The sequence below is a fragment of the Salmo salar genome, chromosome ssa27 (genome assembly GCF_905237065.1).
Source record: "Salmo salar chromosome ssa27, Ssal_v3.1, whole genome shotgun sequence".
In the NCBI taxonomy this organism is placed as follows: domain Eukaryota; kingdom Metazoa; phylum Chordata; class Actinopteri; order Salmoniformes; family Salmonidae; genus Salmo; species Salmo salar.
In genome coordinates this window covers 18,706,372-18,726,430 of record NC_059468.1, presented here as the reverse complement: position 1 = coordinate 18,726,430, position 20,059 = coordinate 18,706,372, and the positions used below count along the sequence as shown (strand labels likewise).

Here is a 20,059-nt window from a genome sequence, read left to right as displayed (position 1 = left end):
CAGTTTGTGATTGCATGTGAATGGTGGAATGCTACATTGTCCCATGCATTCACAAATGTCCTCATGTTTCCCCCCACCTTTTCCCTTTCTGCTTCTGGCACCATTTGTTGGTGGAGGTTATCTAAAAACAAAAGCTTGTTGTAGGGATCAATCTGACATTTCTGCAGGAACAAACCAGCACTCGAGATTGCAGCACACATTGTGATATTTGCTCCTCTCTGACCTGGTATATCAACGGTGACCCTTTCCCGATTATGTTTCTTCCCCCTGACGGGTGTTCTTGCCATGGTTAGTGCTAGACGTCCCTCTAGTGGGACAACTTCCGGTGAAACTGGAGGGCGCGGAATTCAAATAAATAATCATAAAAATTATGGATATTAAACATTTAGGTACATACAAGTGTCTTATATTGGTTGAAAGCTTAAGTTCTTGTTAATCTAACTGCACTGTCCGATGTACAGTAGCCATTACAGCGAAAGCATGCCATGAGATTGTTTGAGGATGGCGCCCCACATCAAAATATTTTTCCACCGGCACAGTTTTTATAAATTCACAAATTGCGATTAAATATTCACTTACTTTTTGAAAATCTTCCTCTGATTTCTCATCCAAAGGATCCCAGCTATAACATGTAGTGTCATTTTGTTAGATAAAATCCTTCTTTATATCCCAAGAAGTCTGTTTAGTTGGCGCCATCGATTTGAGTAATCCACTCGTTCAACAGGCAGAGAAAGGAATCCAAAAATCTACCCCTAAACTTTGTTTCAACAAGTCAAAATACGTTTCAATTTACTCCTGAGATACCCTATAATGTAATCAAACTATAATACTTCTTATGGAAAGAAGTATGTTCAATAGGAGACCGATTTTAGCAGGTGCGTTCTGTCTTCATCGCTCGCGCATATACACACATTTCCAAGACTGTGTCCCTGTACTAAAACTGATATTTCTTATTCGTTTTTGAAGTTACAAGCCTGAAACCTTGAGCATAGACTGCTGACACCCTGTGGAAGCTGTAGGAATTGCATCCTGGGAGCTAGAATTCAGTATGCCCAAATACTTTCCATTGTAGGATAATCGGCTGTCAAAATAAACATTCTGGTTGGTTTTCCTTTAGATTTTCTCCTACCATATCTATTGTGTTACATTCTCCTACATTATTTTAACATTTCTACCAACTTCAAAGTGTTTTATTTCCAATGGTACCAATTATATGCATATCCTGGCTTCAGGGCCTGAGCAACAAGCAGTTTACTTTGGGCACATCATTCAGGCGGAAATTGAGAAAAAAGGGGCCTAGCCCTAAGACTTTTTAAATTAAAACCTGCCTCGTCTACATAAATGATTTTATGTGGGTTTTGATTAGCCTCCAACTCCTTGACTCTCTGAAAGAAATCAAACACAGTATGTGTAAATGCTTTTCAGTATGTCCTACTGTATGTACTGTAACCCATGTTTACATGTAGAGTAGCATAGTGTAAAACTCACTATAGAACAAGACATATTGGATAGATATCATACCTGGACGTATTGGTGCCGGAGTTCCTTGACCCGCTCACTGTTCCTTTCAAAAGGAACTGTGTACAACTGTTTCATTCCAACTCTGTGTTTGGTCAGAGTCCGAGCAATGGTAGTCAGGCTGATGCTTGCACATTGTTGAATACCAGGTTGTCCCTGCACAATTCTGGTCTGAATTTCTCTCAGTTTTACTGCATTGTCAGCAATGACCAATCCTACAATGGCATGCTCTTGGTCTTCACTGAGGAGCTTTCCTCTTCCTCCAGAGGGAGGAAGACATTGCGTCCTTTAGAGGAACAACAAACAACATACGTATTTGCATTGGGTCTGGTGGCCTACAGTTACTGTCGGACATAGCAACAGTGATGATAGAAGAAGCCCTTGTGAAATGCATTACATACCTGTTGGTTTGTTGAAAATTCTGGATAATGGAAGCCACGGTTGACCGTCTGAGATTAGGCTGGACTCTTTCACTAGCATCTCTCAGCGATAGACCATGGTTTATCACATGGTCCGTGGTGGTGGCTCTTATTTCATCAGTGACAACAGCTCTTACTCTCCTTTGAACATCACCACACATTCTTACTCCTCCCCCTACCTCTCCTTTCCATTGTCCTGGTCCAACTACTCCTCTGCCTGGTCCAACTACTCTTCTGTCTGGTCCAGCTAATCCTCTCCCTGGTCCAACTACTCCTCTCCCTGGTCCAACTACTCCTCTGCCTGGTCCAACTACTCCTCTGCCTGGTCCAGCTAATCCTCTCCCTGGTCCAGCTACTCCTCTGCCTGGTTCAACTACTCCTCTGCCTGGTCCAGCTACTCCTCTGCCTGGTCCAACTATTCCTCTGCCTGGTCCAACTATTCCTCTGCCTGGTTCAGTTACTCCTCTGCCTGGTCCAGCTACTCCTCTGCCTGGTCCAGCTACTCCTCTGCCTGGTCCAAATATTCCTCTGCCTGGTCCAACTATTCCTCTGCCTGGTTCAGATACTGCTCTGCCTGGTTCAGCTACTCCTCTGCCTGGTCCAACTATTCCTATGCCTGGTCCAGCTACTCCTCTGCCTGGTCCAGCTACTCCTCTCCCTGGTGCAACTACTCCACTCCCTGGTCCAGCTACTCCTCTCCCTGGTCCAACTACTCCTCGCCCTGGTCCAACTACTCCTGTAATAATGACAATTACAACAATACTGAATGAACACTTTTATTTTAACTTAATATTATACCTCAATAAAATCAATTTCGTCTCAAATAAATAATGAAACATGTTCAATTTGGTTTAAATAATGCAAAATCAAAGTGTTGGAGAAGAAAGTAAAAGTGCAATATTTGTCATGTAAAAAAGCTAACGTTTAAATTCCTTGCTCAGAACATGAGAACATATGAAAGCTGGTGGTTCCTTTTAACATGAGTCTTCAATATTCCCAGGTAAGACGTTTTAGGTTGTAGTTATTATATGATTATTTCTCTCTATACCATTTGTATTTCATATACCATTGACTATTGGATGTTCTTATAGGCACTATAGTATTGCCAGCCTAATCTTGGCAGTTGACAGGCTTGAAGTCATAAACAGCGCAATGCTTGAAGCACAGCAAAGAGCTGCTGGCAAATGCAGGAAAGTGCTGTTTTGAATGAATGCTTGTTGAGCCTGCTGCTGCCTACCACTGCTCAGTCAGACTGTTCTATCAAATATCAAATCATAGACTTAATTATAATATAATAACACACAGAAATACGAGCCTTAGGTCATTAATATGGTCAAATCCGGAAACTATCTTTTCGAAAACAAAATGTTTATTCTTTCAGTGAAATACAGAACCGTTCCGTATTTTATCTAATGGGTGGCATCCCTAAGTCTAAATATTGCTGTTACATTGCACAACCGTCAATGTTATGTCATAATTATGTACAATTCTGGCAAATTAATTACGGTCTTTGTTAGGAAGAAATGGTCTTCACACAGTTCGCAACGAGCCAGGCAGCCCAAACTGCTGCATATACCCTGACTCTGCTTGCACTGAACGCAAGAGAACTGACACAATTTCCCTAGTTGAAAGAAATTCATGTTAGCAGGCAATATTAACTAAATATGCAGGTTTAAAAATATATACATGTGTATTGATTTTAAGAAAGGCATTGATGTTTATGGTTAGGTACACTTTGGTGCAAGGACAGTGCTTTTTTCGCGAATGCGCTTATTAAATCATCACCCATTTGGCGAAGTAAGCTGTGATTCGATGATAAATTAACAGGCACCGCATCGATTATATGCAACGTAGGACAAGCTAGATAAACTAGTAATATCATCAACCATGTGTAGTTAACTAGTGATTATGTTAAGATTTATTGTTTTTATAAGATAAGTTTAATGCTAGCTAGCAACTTACCTTGGCTCCTTGCTGCACTCGCATAACAGGTAGTCAGCCTGCCATGCAGTCTCCTCATGGAGTGCAATGTAATCGGCCATAATCGGTGTCCAAAAATGCCGATTACCGATTGTTATGAAAACTTGAAATCGGCCCTAATTAATCGGCCATTTCGATTAATCGGTCGACCTCTACTTTAGACTATATTTAAGGTTTTGAATATTAGGTCTTCATTTCTAGCATGCTGTGTGCAAGCATTTGTAAATAAGAAAATAAAGATCCATAATTTAGGTATAGGGTAAGCTTGTATGTAAAGAAAATGTAAGCATTTTAGAAATGCGTTAATTGACTGCATATTCCCCTTAAAAAATAAAATTTAAAAATAAATAATATTGACTGCATATTCTGTGAAAACACCATGAATTGTGTTACAGTTTTTTCCAACTCCTTACACACGTTTTCAAAACTGTCTCTCCTTTTGGATATCATAAGGTGAATGCACCAATTTGTAAGTCGCTCTGGATAAGAGCGTCTGCTAAATGACGTAAATGTAATGTAAATGTAAAACTCTACACACAATTCCCAAAACTGCACACACAAAATGCAAAATGCCTTACATCTCCTTCAAAATGTAACACTACATTCAAAATGCCATAAACACATGTCAGAATGAAGCATTTGCATCAAATGGCAAACACTGCTTTCATAGTAGTACATTTTTGGATATACCATGTAAACACTATTGTTCTGAATCTAAAGCTCTTTGGTCTTTCATAGGCTTATATCTACATTTCAATACAATGTTCTACAGTGAAAGTAATCTGCTGAGAGGGGTAACAAGTACACTGTAAACACCAATGCAATGTAGAAACAGAAAATATTTATTAGGCTAAACATTACTGTTGTATACAGTAACATACAACAAAACCATAAACATATGTAAACCAAAAGTATATTCTTTAGAATACAATAAAGAACACAATTGTGTGTGTGGGGTCCCGGGGGGGCAGTCCAGGAATTGGTGGTGGTGGGGGGGCAGTCACCAGTGCTAATCTACGCTTCATCTCTTCTCCGGGCTGGGTCAAGCCACAATACTTCGTCCACATCACAAAATACGTTTTCTCTTGCCAAACATCGAGGGAAGTATCTCCTAGCATGGCGTATCCAACCTTGGACAGAGGCAACCTTTATGTCCCCACATGCGTCCTCCATTGCCTGGAGAAGCGGCATGCGGGCATAGGGTTGGCGATCATATACTTTCCAGCGCCAGGCTGAGAAGAATTCCTCTATGGGATTTAGAAAAGGTGAATGTGGGGGTAGGTACAAAACTACAAATTGTGGATGGGTGGCAAACCAGTTTTGGACCAGAACAGCCCGGTGAAAACTAACATTGTCCCATAAAACCACAAATCTAGCAGGCTCCTGATCTGGATCAGGGACAAGCATTGTGTAAATTGCATCCAGAAAAGTGAGCATATGGCTGGTGTGGCATTGTGATGGAGGACCCCGTTTTGAGTGATGACACATAGTTATATTAACCCCACGCTGTCCAGGGACATTGGTAATTGCCCTCTGTCCTATTGTGTGTGTGACCTGGTGAATAAGTGTAGCATTTTGATTGGTTGTGTTTGGAAAAGGAAAGCAAGTCACTTCCTGTTAGATTTTTGTGTTTTAGGTAGAGAATTGTGTGTAGTGTTTTGAAAAAAGTGTTTTATGCAATTGACAACTGAGTCAAAGGCTGAGAAATAGCTTATGGTTTTGGATATTTTGTGTGTAGTTTTGCACTTTGAGTGAGAGGTTTCAAAAATCGTGTGACATGAAAAGATTTTGTGTGTAAGCAGTTGGAAAAAACTGTAATGGTATGGTCCACAACAGACGGCTAATTGTGTTTAGCATTTTGAAAATGTGACTACAGATTGGACAAAAGGATGTTAGTGATTGTTAAAAACTGTAAGACGTAAGTCATAGCATAGTACATTGGGTACAATCATCTCTACACTCATACTGCTTCTGTGTGTGTGTGCGTGTGTGCGTGTGTGTGTGTGTGTGTGTGTGTGTGTGTGTGTGTGTGTGTGTGTGTGTGTGTGTGTGTGTGTGTGTGTGTCTGTGTGTCTGTGTGTCTGTGTGTCTTGGATGGCTGACTGTCAAATAAGGAGTGCTGCTGACCTGGACTGTGTTAGATGGATGATCCACAGCAGTGGTGGTGTCAGTTCCAGCTTTCAGCTCTCCCCTCAGTCCCCTTAGTCAGTAATCACAGAGGACTCTTCTTCAGCTCTGTTCCAATATCCACACTAGAATACCACTCAGAATGAAGCAATGTATTGGGCATGCATTATAAGTGATGCTAGCGTGGATACTAGAAAATAAACTTCACATCCACACCAGGTAGCTCTCAATCTGGAGCAGGCTACACCTGGGTTCAGATAGTATTAGTTTTCTTTCAAATACTTTGAGTGTGTGATTTAGCCTGCCTGGAAAGTCAGATGGATACAGTCAACAGCTCTCTAGAACGGAGGGAGGGGATATACTGTACACTCATAAATAGCTGAATTGCTCACTATGCTGTGCTTTTAAAAACGGATATTCAATGCCAATCACGATTCACAGTGAATGAACAATAGCAACTCACTGTGGTGTCTAAGACACTCGTTTTACTCCACTAGTCAATGTTTTATTTCCTGTGTTCCAGACAATTAGAATGCATCGAACCTAAGTCAACGTCACCGCTTTCTCCACACTCTTCCTATCCATTTTAAATTTGTGTAGTTCAATCCTTGATCTGTTCTTGTCTAATGATGTTATGTATTATGTCATGCTTTATGTTTTTGTGTGGACCCCAGGAAGAGTAGCTGCTGCTTCAGTAACAGCTGATGGGGATCCTAATAAAATACTAAATTTGTCTGTTTCTCTCTGTCTCTCTTTCTCTTTCTCTCACTGTTTATCTCTCCGTCTGTCTGTCTCTGTTTTTTTGCTATTTTCCTCGTTCTCTCTCCCTTCACTCTTTCTCTCTCTTTTTTTTCTGTCTCCTTACATTCTAGGGTGGTTGTCGTGGTAACGGCAGGCCATGTGCGAAGAAGAAGAAGAATGCTGAATGCAGAAGGCAGAATGCAGAAGACAGAAGGCATTAAAGTGGTTGTGGCTAGATGGCATGCTCTGTTTTGCTTGTTTACAGCAGGTCATTTCATAGGGAACTGTTGGAGGCGCTCTCATATTGTTACATTGCCAACACTTTGAGAATAAAGACGCAATGTATTGGGCATGCATTATAAACATGGCGTCTAAAACCTGGCCGAACTCTCTTAATATATGGCTCTGGGAGAAACCAACTGTCACGTCCTGATCAGTAAAGGGGTCATTTGTAATTGTAGTTTGGTCAGGGCATGGCAGGGTGTGTTTGTTTTGTGTGTTTTGGGGTTTTTTGGTTCTAGGGGATTTTGGTTCTAGTTTTCTATTTCTATGTTTCTTTTTCTATGTGTGGCCAGGTATGGCTTCCAATCAGAGGCAGGTGTCTTTCGTTGTCTCCATTTGGAAGCCATACTTAGGCAGCCTGTTTTTTCCTGTGTTTTTGTGGGTGGTTGCTTTCTGCATAGTCTGTATACCTTGCAGAACTGTTGATTGTCAGTTTATTGTTTATCGTTTAAGTGTTCACTAAGTGTTCACTTTATTAAGTAATAAAAGAAGATGAGCACTATACCCGCTGTATTTTGGTCTGTCCCTTTCGACGCCTGTGACACCAACTAATGTCCTTTGTCATGAAAACCCCTTTCATTATCTGACAGTAGACAGCAGAAGAGGCCATTAGATGTATATTTTTCCTGACAACCAGAGAGAAAGGTTCATACTGATGGTAGCCTACTGGCTCTTACCATCAAGCTCCATTGAACTATACATATATTACAGAATTGGTGTCAATTCTGAATTAAGATGCAGATTGCCCTTTATTTCCAATTCAATTCATGAATTTGAATTGAATTTGAATTGGATACACTCAACAGGAAGCAGAATTTGAATATAATTTCAATGAAAGGGAGTGGATTTGAATTCAAAGAAATTCATTGAAATTCAAATGGCTTATTTATTCTACACATCACCATAAAAATAATTAAAATCCCATCATGTTGTGAATTGTATCACCGTTTTCAATTTACACCGTGGCTCTCCTGGTGTTGTTATCATCAATTGAACATTGAAATCATTGCAGGATCAGGATCAATGGCCTTCTGGAAGGGACAGCTATCATGCGGACCAGGACGGCTGCTGCTCTTCTGGGCCTAACACAACTGTCGGAATACAGAAAGCCACAGAATAAATGGGCACAGACTGGCGTATGTAGCAGCGGAAGGGGGAGTTACATCCATTTAAAGGTGAGCTCCCACCCAGAAAGGCTAAGCTCTCCACCCTGCAAGACACTGAGGAGTTTGATGTCCTTGTCATAAGGGGACGGGCCACGGGCTCCGGATGTGCTGTCACACGCAACCTTAAGACTGCCCTGGTGGAGAGGAATGATTTCTCATTGGGGACCAGCAGCTGGTGCACCAAGCTCAGCCACGGAGTATGCTACCTCCAAAAGGCCATTATTAAATTCGATTATGAACAGTACATGATGGTGAAAGATGCTCTCCATGAGCGCTCCAACCTGTTGTTCATATTTATATCAAAAAACAGCTTTTTACATTAGCATGTGACGTTCAGAACTAGCATACCCCCCGCAAACTTCCGGTGAATTTACTAAACATTTACTAAATTACTCATGATAAACGTTCACAAAAAGCATAACAATTATTTTAAGAATTATAGATACAGAACTCCTCTATGCACTCGATATGTCCGATTTTAAAATAGCTTTTCGGTGAAAGCACATTTTGCAATATTCTCAGTAGATAGCCCGGCATCACAGGGCTAGCTATTTAGACACCCAGCAAGTTTAGCACTCACCAAAGTCCGATTTACTATAAGAAAAATGTTATTACCTTTGGTGTTCTTCATCAGAATGCACTCCCAGGACTTCTACTTCAATAACAAATGTTGGTTTGGTTCAAAATAATCCATAGTTATATTCAAATATCCTCTGTTTTGTTCGTGCGTTCAAGACACTATCCGAATGGTAAAGAATGGTGACGAGCACGACGCATTTCGTGACAAAAAAATTCTAAATATTCCATTACCGTACTTCGAAGCATGTCAACCGTTGTTTAAAATCAATTTTTATGCCATTTTTCTCGTAAAAAAGCGATAATATTCCAACCGGGAATCTGCGTTTAGGTAAAAAGACGAAAGAAAATAAAGCATGGGGTCGACTCGTGCACGTGCCTAAGACCATTGTCCTCTGATCAGCCACTTGCCAAAGGCGATAATGTGTTTCAGCCTGGGGCTGCCTCGATATCATTCAGCTTTTTCCCGGGTTCTGAGAGCCTATGGGAGCCGTAGGAAGTGTCACGTTACAGCAAAGATCCTCAGTCTTCAATAAAAAGAGCCAAGATGAACAAGAACTTGTCAGACAGGCCACTTCCTGTTCAGAATCTTCTCAGGTTTTTGCCTGCCATATGAGTTCTGTTATACTCACAGACACCATTCAAACAGTTTTAGAAACTTTAGGGTGTTTTCTATCCAAAGCCAATAATTATATGCATATTCTAGTTTCTGGGCAGTAGTAATAACCAGATTAAATCGGGTACGTTTTTTATCCGGCCGTGTAAATACTGCCCCCTACCCCCAACTGGTTAATGCAGGGAAACTGAAATCAGGTTTACCGAATTTCTATCAGTATGTTAAATGTGCAACCAGAGGTAAAATAATTCTAGACCACCTGTAGTCCACACACAGAGACGCATACAAAGCTTTCCCTCGCCCTCCATTTGGCAAATCTGACCATAAATCTGACCATGTCCTCCTGATTCGTGCTTACAAGCAAAAATTAAAGCAGGAAGCACCAGTGACTTGGTCTATAAAATAATAGTCAGATGAAGCAGATGCTAAACTACAGGACTGTTTTGCTAGCACAGACTGGAATATGTTCCGGGATTCTTCCGATGGCATTGAGGAGTACAGCACATCTGTCACTGGCTTAATCAATAAGTGCATCAATGATGTCGTCCCCACAGTGACTGTACGTACATACCCCAAACAGAAGCCATGTATTACAGGCAACATTCACACTGACCTAAAGGCTAGAGCTGCCGCTTTCAAGGAGCGGGACACTAACCCGGAAGCCTGTAAGAAATCCCGCTATGCCCTCCAATGAACCATCAACCAGGCAAAGTGTCAATACAGGACTAAGATCGAATCGTACTACATCAGCTCTGACGCTAGTAGGATGTGGCAGAGCTTGCAAACTATTACAGACTACAGAGGGAAGCACAGCTGAGAGCTGCCCAGTGACACGAGCCTACAAGATGAGCTAAATAACTTCTATGCTTGCTTCAAGGAAAGTAACACTAAAACATGCATGAGAGCATCAACTGTTCCGGATGATTGTGTGATCACACTCTCCACAGCCAATGTGAGTAAGACCCTTAACTTCTTTGGGATAGGGGGCAGTATTTTCACGTCCGGATGAAAAGCGTGCCCAAAGTAAACTTCCTGTTTCTCAGGCCCAGAAGCTAGGATTTGCATTTAATTGGTAGATTTGGATAGAAAACACTCTAAAGTTTGTCTGTGAGTATAACAGAACAGATATGGCAGGCAAACATCCGAGGACAAACCATCCCAAAAAACTAATTCAGCTTACCACTGTTTTCAATGGCTTGAACTTTAATTATAAGCCCAAGTCCTCCCAAATTGCAGTTCCTGGGACTTCCACTAGATGTCAACAGTCTTTAGAAAGAGTTTCAGGCTGGTTCTTAGAAAAATGACCAGGAAATTGTAGTTTTTCTAGGTGGCTCCCATTTTGGCTTTAGTGATTCCAAGCGTGTGGAGGAAAGCGTGTGTTATTTGTAGTTTATCTCCAGTAAAGACAATAACGATTCTCCGTCTTATATTTGATCATTTATTTGCGTATTAGGATACCTAAGGATTGATTACAAACGATGTTTGACTTGTTTGGAAAAGTTTATTAGTAACGTATGGGATTCATTTTGTATGTATTTTGACGGAGGGAAACTGAATGGATTATTGACTGATGTGCGCCAGCTAAACAGAGTTTTTATGGATATAAAAAATGACATTATCAAACAAAAGGACCATTTGTGATGTTTATGGGACATTTTGGAGTGCCAACAGAAGAAGATCTTCAAAGGTACGGCATTAATTATATCGTTATTTCTGAGGTTTGTGTCGCGCCTGGCGGGTTGAAATATGATTCTCATGTGTTTGTTTGATGGGGTGCTGTCCTCAGATAATCGCATGGTATGCTTTCGCCGTAAAGCCTTTTTGAAATCTGGCACCTTGGCTGATTAACAAGAAGTTAAGCTTTATTTTGATATATTGCACGTGTATTTTCAAGAATGTTAAATATTTACAATTCTGTAGTTTGAATTTGGCGCCCTGCACTTTCACTGGATGTTGGTCAGGTGGGACGGTAGCATCCCATCTAGCCTAGAGAGGTTAAACAGCTCAACATTCACAAGGCCTCTGGGCCAGACGGATTACCAGGACGTGTACTCCGAGTATGCGCTGACCAACTGGCAAGTGTCTTCACTGACATTTTCAGCTGCTCCCTGTCTGAGTCTGCAATACCAACGTGTTTCAAGCAGACCAGCATAGTCCCTGTACCCAAGAACACTATTTTCTTTGTGATAGGGGGCAGTATTTTCACGTCCGGATAAAAAACGTACCCGATTTAATCTGGTTACTACTCCTGCCCAGAAACTAGAATATGCATATAATTAGTAGATTTGTATAGAAAACACTCTAAAGTTTCTAAAACTGTTTGAATGGTGTCTGTGAGTATAACAGAACTCATATGGCAGGCCAAAACCTGAGAAGATTCCATACAGGAAGTGCCCTGTCTGACAATTTTTTGTCCTTCTGTTGCATCTCTATCGAAAATACAGCATCTGTGCTGTAACATGACATTTTCTAAGGCTTCCATTGGCTCTCTAAAGCCGCCAGAAAGTGGAATGGGGTGTCTGCTGTCTCTGGGCGAAGAACAGCAGCAGAATTTGTGAGTGGTCAGCCTGGGGACAGTGACACTGGAGATGCGCGGTCACGAGACTACTCCATTTTTTTCTTTCTGCCTTTGAATGAATACAACGTTGCCCGGTTGGAATATTATCGCTATTTTCTGAGAAAAATAGCATAAAAATAGATTTTAAACAGCGTTTGACATGCTTCTAAGTACGGTAATGGAATATTTAGAAATGTTTTGTCACGAAATGCGCTTGCGCATCACCCTTCGGATAGTGACCTGAACGCACGAACAAAACGGAGCTATTTGAATATAACTATGGATAATTTGGAAGCAAAACAACATTTGTTGTTGAAGTAGAAGTCCTGGGAATGCATTCTGATGAAGAACAGCAAAGGTAATCCAATTTTTCTAATAGTAATTCTGAGTTTAGGTTGTCCCATACTTGGTGGGTGTCAAAATAGCTAACCGTGATGGCCGAGCTATGTACTCAGAATATTGCAAAATGTGCTTTCGCCGAAAAGCTATTTTAAAATCTGACACCGCGATTGCATAAAGGACTTCTGTATCTATAATTCTTAAAATAATTTGTATGTATTTTGTGAACGTTTATCATGAGTAATTTAGTAAATTCACCGGAAGTTTGCGGTGGGTATGCTAGTTCTGAACAACACATGCTAATGTAAAAAGCTGGTTTTTGATATAAATATGAACTTCATTGAACAAAACATGCATGTATTGTATAATGTCCTAGAAGTGTCATCTGATGAAGATCATCAAAGGTTAGTGCTGCATTTAGCTGTGGTTTGGGTTGATGTGACATATATGCTTGCTTGGAAAATGGCTGTGTGATTATTTTTGGCAGGGTACTCTCCTAACATAATCTAATGTGAGAATGCTATTCATTGACTACAGCTCAACGTTCAACACCATAGTGCCCTCAAAACTCATCACTAAGCTAAGGACCCTGTGACTAAACAGCTCCCTCTGCAACTGGATCCTGGACTTCCTGATGGGCCGCCCCCAGGTGGTAAGGGTAGGTAACAACACATCCGCCACACGGATCCTCAACACAGGGGCCCCTCAGGGGTGTGTGCTCAGTCCCCTCCTGTGCTTCCTGTTCAGTCATGACTGCACTACCAGGCACAACTCCAACACCATCATAAAGTTTGCTGATGACACAACAGTGGTAGGCCTGATCACTGACAACGATGAGACAGCCTATAGGGAGGAGGTCAGAGACCTGACCATGTGGTGCAAGGACAACAACCTCTCCCTCAATGTAATCAAGACAAAGGAGATGATTGTGTACTACAGGAAACAGAGGACTGGGCATGCCCCCATTCTCATCAACGGAGCTGTAGTAGAGCAGGTTGAGAGCTTCAAGTTCCTTGGCGTCCGCATCAACAACAAACTAACATGGTCCAAGCACACCAAGACAGTCGTAAAGAGGGTACGACAAAACCTATTCCCCCTCAGGAGACTGAAAAGATTTGGCATGGGTCCTCAGATCCTCAAAAGAGTTTACAGCTGCACCATCGAGAGCATCCTGATGGGTTGCATCACTGCCTGGTATGGCAGAGGGTAGTGCGTACGGCCCTGTACATCACTGGGGCCAAGCTTCCTGCCATCCAGGACCTCTATACCAGGCGGTGTCAGAGGAAGGCCCTAAAAATCGTAAAAGACTCCAGCCACCCTAGTCATAGACTGTTCTCTCTGCTACCGCACGGCAAGCGGTACCGGAGCACCAAGTCTAGGTCCAAGGGGCTTCTAAACAGATTCTACCCCCAAACCATACGGGGCGGCAGGTAGCCTAGTGATTAGAGTGTTGGACTAGTAACCGCATGATAGCAAGGTCAAATCCCCAAGCTGACAAGGTAAAAATATGAAAATAAGAATTTGTTCTTAACTTACTTGCCTAGTTAAATAAAGGTTAAAAAAAAAATAAGACTCCTGAATAGCTAATCAAATGGCTACCCAGACTATTTGCACCCCCCACACTGCTAATACTCTCCGTTATTATCTATGCATAGCCACTTTAACAACCCTACCTGCATGTACATAATTACCTTGACACTGGTGCCCCCGCACATTGACTCTGTACCGGTACCTCCTGTATATAGCCCTGCTATTGTTATTCACTGCTGCTCTTTAATTATTTGTTTTTCTTATGTTACTTAATTTGTATTTTTTAGGTATTTTCTTAAAACTGCATCATTGGTTAAAGGCTTGTAAGTAAGCATTTCACTGTAATGTCTACACCTGTTGTATTTGGTGTATGTGACAAATACAATTTATTTGATTTTGTCAACATACTGTTCCATGGCGTTGGAGACCTGTCACGTCCTGACCAGCAGAGGGAGGTATTGTATTAGTTTTGGTCAGGACGTGGCAGGTTTTTTTGTGTGTTAAGTGTTATGTTGGTGATTAGGACTCCCAATTGAAGGCAGGTGTGTTGAGTTGCATTTGATTGGGAGTCCTATATAGGAGTGTGTGTTTTTCTTTGGGGTTGTGGGTAGTTGTTCTTGCATTGCGTTTTGTGTGCCTGCAAGACTGTTGCTGTCGTGTATTGTTTTTGTCCGGTGGATACTTTACTCCTTTTTTAAATTAAAATATGAGTATCCACATTCCCGCTGCGCCTTGGTCCATTTCTGAAGACAGCTGTTACAAGACCCTGGACACAGCGGTTGCATGCCACAGGCTGGGGGTGGGCCGAGTAAGACAGTGGGCCTGATGCTCGAGGGGGGCCAAGACTGGACCCCCACCTTGTACATTCGACTGGTGCAGGACTACGGCCTGGAGAACGAGGTTGCTCAGCACCTGGCAGCGATGTACGGGGAAAGCATTTGAAGTGGCCAAGATGGCACGGGTCACTGGGAAGAGGTGGCCCACCGTAGGGAAGAGACTGGTCTCTGAATTCCATTACATTGAGAGTGAGGTGAGGTATGCCATTAAGGAGTATGCCTGTACGCACACGGCTGGGTTTCCTCAAAGTGTAGGCTGCTGATGAGGCTCTGCCACGTATCGTAGTGATCATGGGTAAGATGTTGGACTAGTGGTGAAGAAAAGAGGACTGAGGATCTGGAAGCTGCTAAGAAGTTCCTGTACCTTGAGATGGGTTACAGGTTCCGCTCTGTGCAGCTGACCGGGACCCTAGAGATCACACTGGGTGCACAGGAAGTGGCAAAGTACACAAAACAGTTCCAAACATTTGACAAAGATGGTAAAGGCTTCATCACCACAGTGGCCTTTCAGAGGGTCTTACAGAACATCAGTGTCCAGATTGATGAGAACGCTCGCCAAGAAATCCTCTATGGAGTGGACCTCAACAAGAACGGACAGGTGAATCTGAACGACTTTTTACAGCTGGTGAGTGCTGTGAAGAAGAGCCAGGTGTCTAACAGCAGGTTGGCCAACCTCATGAAGACAGCTGAGGAGAGCCTGGACCTGTGGGGACCTGTATCTGTGGACAGCAATGGAGGAGGGGTGTGACGTGAACCCATCCGTACCACCACACCATACCACCACACTAACCAGAGCTGGGGTGCTAAGAATGACAGGGGTGGACGGGATGGATGGAAGGGATGCCAAGAAGTAGATTGCCTAGTACCTGGTGTCTTATGGAAGGGTTGCCAAGAAGTAGACTTCTTAGTACCTGGTGCCATTATGGAAGGGATACCAGGAAGTAGACTGCCTTGTACCTGGTGTCATTATGGAAAGGATACCAGGAAGTAGACCGCCTAGTACCTGGTGTCATTATGGAAGGGATACCAGGAAGTAGACTGCCTAGTACCTGGTGTCATTATGGTTCAACATTGCAGTGATAGGGATAAGTCATTGGGTGATGTAGGAATTTGAAATAGAAATATTCTAAACAACAAGAGTATAAATTATATTTTATTCAAATTTAATCTAGATGAGTATGTCAACCCTGGGTGTTTTATTGCAAAGTTGAGGCTAAATAGGGGCGCCAGGTAGCCTAGCGGTTAAGAGCATTGGGCCAGTAACCGAAAGGTTGTGTGCTCTTGAGCAAGGCACTTAAGAGCGTCTGCTAAATAACTGACAGGCTGACTACACCGCTCGCGTCGCTTGTGCGAGCGTTGCAAAATAAAATTAGAAATCTATATTATTAAATTATTGCACCCACACTGCTCGCATGCACCAACGAGCGTCTGCGTTGCCAAGGGCTAAAATAGAGGTCAGTTCTATTTTTGACGGAGATCACGCTGCAAGCCCTGCCTCTCCCATCTCCTCATTGGTTTATAGAAGCAGGTACCCAGGTGCCATCTCCTTATTGGTTATACCCACATGGGTGACTGAAAGATGAACGAGCTCAGTGGTGGCAATGTACCTAATTTATGAAAGTTGCCAATCGCAATATAAAGTCAAGAGAAGAAAAAGCCTAGAAGAAGGAGAGATGACTAGAAACAATGTGGTTGACCATTTTCTGTGTGGATTAATTGTCGGAGTAGAGGACCTTATGCATTTCAGGTAAAAAACCAACTCAATGTTTATATCCCAGGACAAATTAGCTAGCAACAACAAGCCAGCTAAATAGGACAAATTAGCTAGCAAGTGCAAGCTAGCTAGTTAAATTGCCATAAATGTTTAATGCTTTTCGACCTGTCCCCAAATGAATGTGGTGGTTCAGAGTTTGTTTTGATATTTTAACCTGCGTGTCGTGATCGCATTTGATGTGGGGGGACAAAATACACTCTCTCTCTGTGTGTGTGTGGGGGATTGTATGGGCGGAGACAGGTGTGCTGGAGTCAAAGCAGATCCCCACCAGCTGCAACCTGTTCCGTAATCAAGACCTCTACAAATCCAAATACCCTGCCACTTCCACACTGCCAGATCGTAATCTCTGCTCAGTCAGTCTATGCTTCTAGCCGTTTGTTACTGTTAGAGCCTGTTGTGCCTGTTTTCTTTGCCTTGCGCTCTTTTCCTCTTCACTACAGTTCCGCCCGCTCTGTCTGTGTCCCTGTCTACAGTTCCACGTCTCGTCATCCTGCTACTCTGTCCTGGATTCCCCACTTTACAACTCCCTTGGATTCCCCTCCGGACCTGCTTACCCTGTACAAACCCCTCTCGCTCCAGCCTCAGCCTCCGCATCTGGTTCCCTGCAACCCATCTGATCTTCCCCTGGCCTGCACTCCATCTTCCCCCTGTGTTTCAATAAATACCTTGGTTACTTCATCTCAGTTTCCTCATCTGAGTCTGCTCTTGGGTTCCCCTGTTCCACTCCGCATAACATAAGGTTGAACATTTTCATTTGCAAAACTCATTCTCGTAAAATAATTGTAAATAATTATAGTGGTCTGGAAATATTCTACAATTGTGTTGTGGGTTTTCTATAATTATCCATAATTCCATTAGTGTTCTAAACGTTAGAAAAAAAGAAAAATCCCAGAATCCATTAGATTAAACACTGCAGTATGGAAGGGAACAATCTAACATCTCACAGCAAAGAAACATACTGCTTGACATCTTTGAGTTATAATCTAATTAATATTTTAAATGGTATGTCTATTCTTTGCTTTAATAAGTGGCATAAACTTTTGATAAAATATTTTTTAAATGAATGAGACTTATGTTTCACATCTCAGTTTAAATGGTTTTAATTGGTTTTAATCCAATTCTACTTCCTTCAATTCAAATGTTGCTTCCTGTGGGATGTAGCCAATTCAATTCAAATTCATTGTTGGAATTGAATTAAATAAAACTAATCCGAATTTACTACAACCCTAAAACTATTAGTGGATTCAGAGCTACTAGACTGGTCACTGTTTTATAATGTCTGACTGCAGTGGGCAATAAAGCTATTAGAAGACATCAGAGGAAGTAAGTGCATTAGACTGGACATCCAGTTTACTAGACTTGACACTCACTGTCTTATAATGCCAGACAGTTTAGTAGACTAATACGGTTCAGTTTAGTATACACTGTGAGGGTTCAGTCCACAAAGTTTGGCCATGGCCTGCCATGTCTTTAAACATGTCAGAGGGAGTCGCCTGTGGTGCAGTGGTTCAAGCATTTTAGTGATGTGGGCATAATTATACTCCTTAAGGATACACTCAGCATGGCAAGGTCATCGTAAACAGTAACCCCATCACTGACATCAATACTATTTCAATTAAGGGAGGGTGCAGATTGGGAATAGCCAATTATAATGGCAGTAATTTCAATTTGAATCCTGTTGATCTTAATGTCTGTAAAGTTGGAGCATTTAAAATAAAATATGTTTTAAATTTTGCCAAATTTGAGGATTATTTTAAATATAATCCTTTCACTTCCAACCAAATCAAAAGAAAGAAAGCCGTCATACTTACCAGCTAGAGATGGAGGTAAAAGAGACTCCCTGCTTGACCTGGCCCAGCTCTCTAGCCATATGCTGTGTGTGTGTGTGTGTGTGTGTGTGTGTGTGTGTGTGTGTGTGTGTGTGTGTGTGTGTGTGTGTGTGTGTGTGTGTGTGTGTGTGTGTGTGTGTGTGAGAGAGAGAGAGAGAGAGTGAGTGTGTGTGTCCGCGCGCGCGTGCAATGTGGAATCGGGCTGAACTGAGGACGACTGCATGTGAAATATGAAAGCGAGTCCGAAGCATGCACGCAAGCTAGTAGGCGCGCACACATACACAAACACACAAACGCACACACCCTCCACCAGACTCCATATCTTTCATCTGGTTCTCAAGCGCGAGTAAACATTGATTCACTGTTTCACCAGCAAAAATGTATCATCGTTGAACGAAAGCAAAGTATTAGTATTTTTTTGGCCAAAAAATGTATAATACAGTTTAGCAACTTCAAGTCACCGACAATTGACTTTCAGTGCTTGCATTTGACAAATCAACGTTATGCTTAGATAACATGGTGAGGCACACATCAAATATTGTCATATAAAAAAACGGAATTTCCATACGAAATACACGATTCCCTTATAGCCTAAAAGTTTTTGGGAGAAAAGTACTTTTTCAATCATGCATTTCTCCAAAAGGAAATGCATTCACAAGCTTTCTTACGGACAATAATAGGAATACAATATCAAAAGTAAGTTGTCACCAATGATAGTAGGCTAAGTAGAGTCGCAGTAGAAAGCCCTTACCTCACCACCCCGTACATCACAAGGACATTCCCGAGCAATCCCACCACGCAGATAACGGAGTAGAGCGCCGTGATGGAGATGGCTACTATAATATTGGAGGCGCTCTGAACCGGGAGCTGATGTGTGTAGTTTCCCCCATTGGGCTCGAACCCCATTTCGTCGTCCGGGTAGGTTACATTGGATGGAATCACCGAGTACAACTCGAAATCAGCCAGTTCAGCACCGGGGGCAGTGGATGGATCCATGGTTATACTATTGTCGCGCGCGCCTGTGACTGTCGCTGTTCTCTGGTTCGTGGTGCTGAAAACTTCACCAAACACTACTGGTCGGCTAGGAGGGCACGGCTTGCGCTTTTGTTTCGCCTACTGGGCGTTTTATTGGTTGGAAGGTGTGTACTTATCCTTACGCGCCAAAGGGCGAGTTGGTCGGTTGGTCTGTCTCACCAAACGGTCGATCCTGATTAACAGAATGATGACAGCCTTTACCACCCAAAAAATAAGAATGGAAAAGCAAAAATGATTTCACAATTTTTTTAGATTTCACAGAAAATGATGATCCAATAACTGTTCCTTCATGTATCTAGCTGAAAGAGAGGAGTCTGGTTCTCAGGAGGATCGGTCTGTGTAGTGTTGACGGTAGCCGTTAGTGGAAAAGGTGCACAAAGTGATTTGTCTCGCTCTCCAAACGCCTAATGTTACCCCATGGCCCTGCAAGTGGTTTCTTATAACCAAAGTTATACGTCAAGATCAAAGTTGTGCATAGTTGGCTGATAATTGTTTTAGCCTATTCAGCTGAACAAAAGAAGCCAATTAATATCTACGCTTATCGTAGGCTATGCGACAGAACATATGATAAACATATTGTTCACATACAATAGCATGATGATGCAAGTTTATTTGAATAAATAACCAAATGCAGTACTTTGAATGAAATAATACTGGGCCTAGGCCTATTAGTGATAGAATTAGCCTTTGTCTAGATGTGTAGTTCTAGGCTTGGTGCTTGGTGAGCACATAGA

At 42.1% G+C, this 20,059-nt stretch overlaps 1 protein-coding gene across 1 annotated transcript in view; it reads right to left on the bottom strand.

Annotated features, from left to right (window-relative positions):
• Positions 1–19,648, bottom strand: part of LOC106588639 (delta-type opioid receptor) — a 37,636-nt gene extending 17,988 nt beyond the window's left edge. The window contains exon 1 of the mRNA XM_014177816.2: positions 19,042–19,648. Within this exon, the coding sequence (XP_014033291.1) occupies positions 19,042–19,286 (245 nt within the window). The 5' untranslated portion in view covers positions 19,287–19,648. The remainder of the gene's footprint in view (positions 1–19,041) is intronic.
• Between the last annotated feature and the right edge of the window lie 411 nt (positions 19,649–20,059).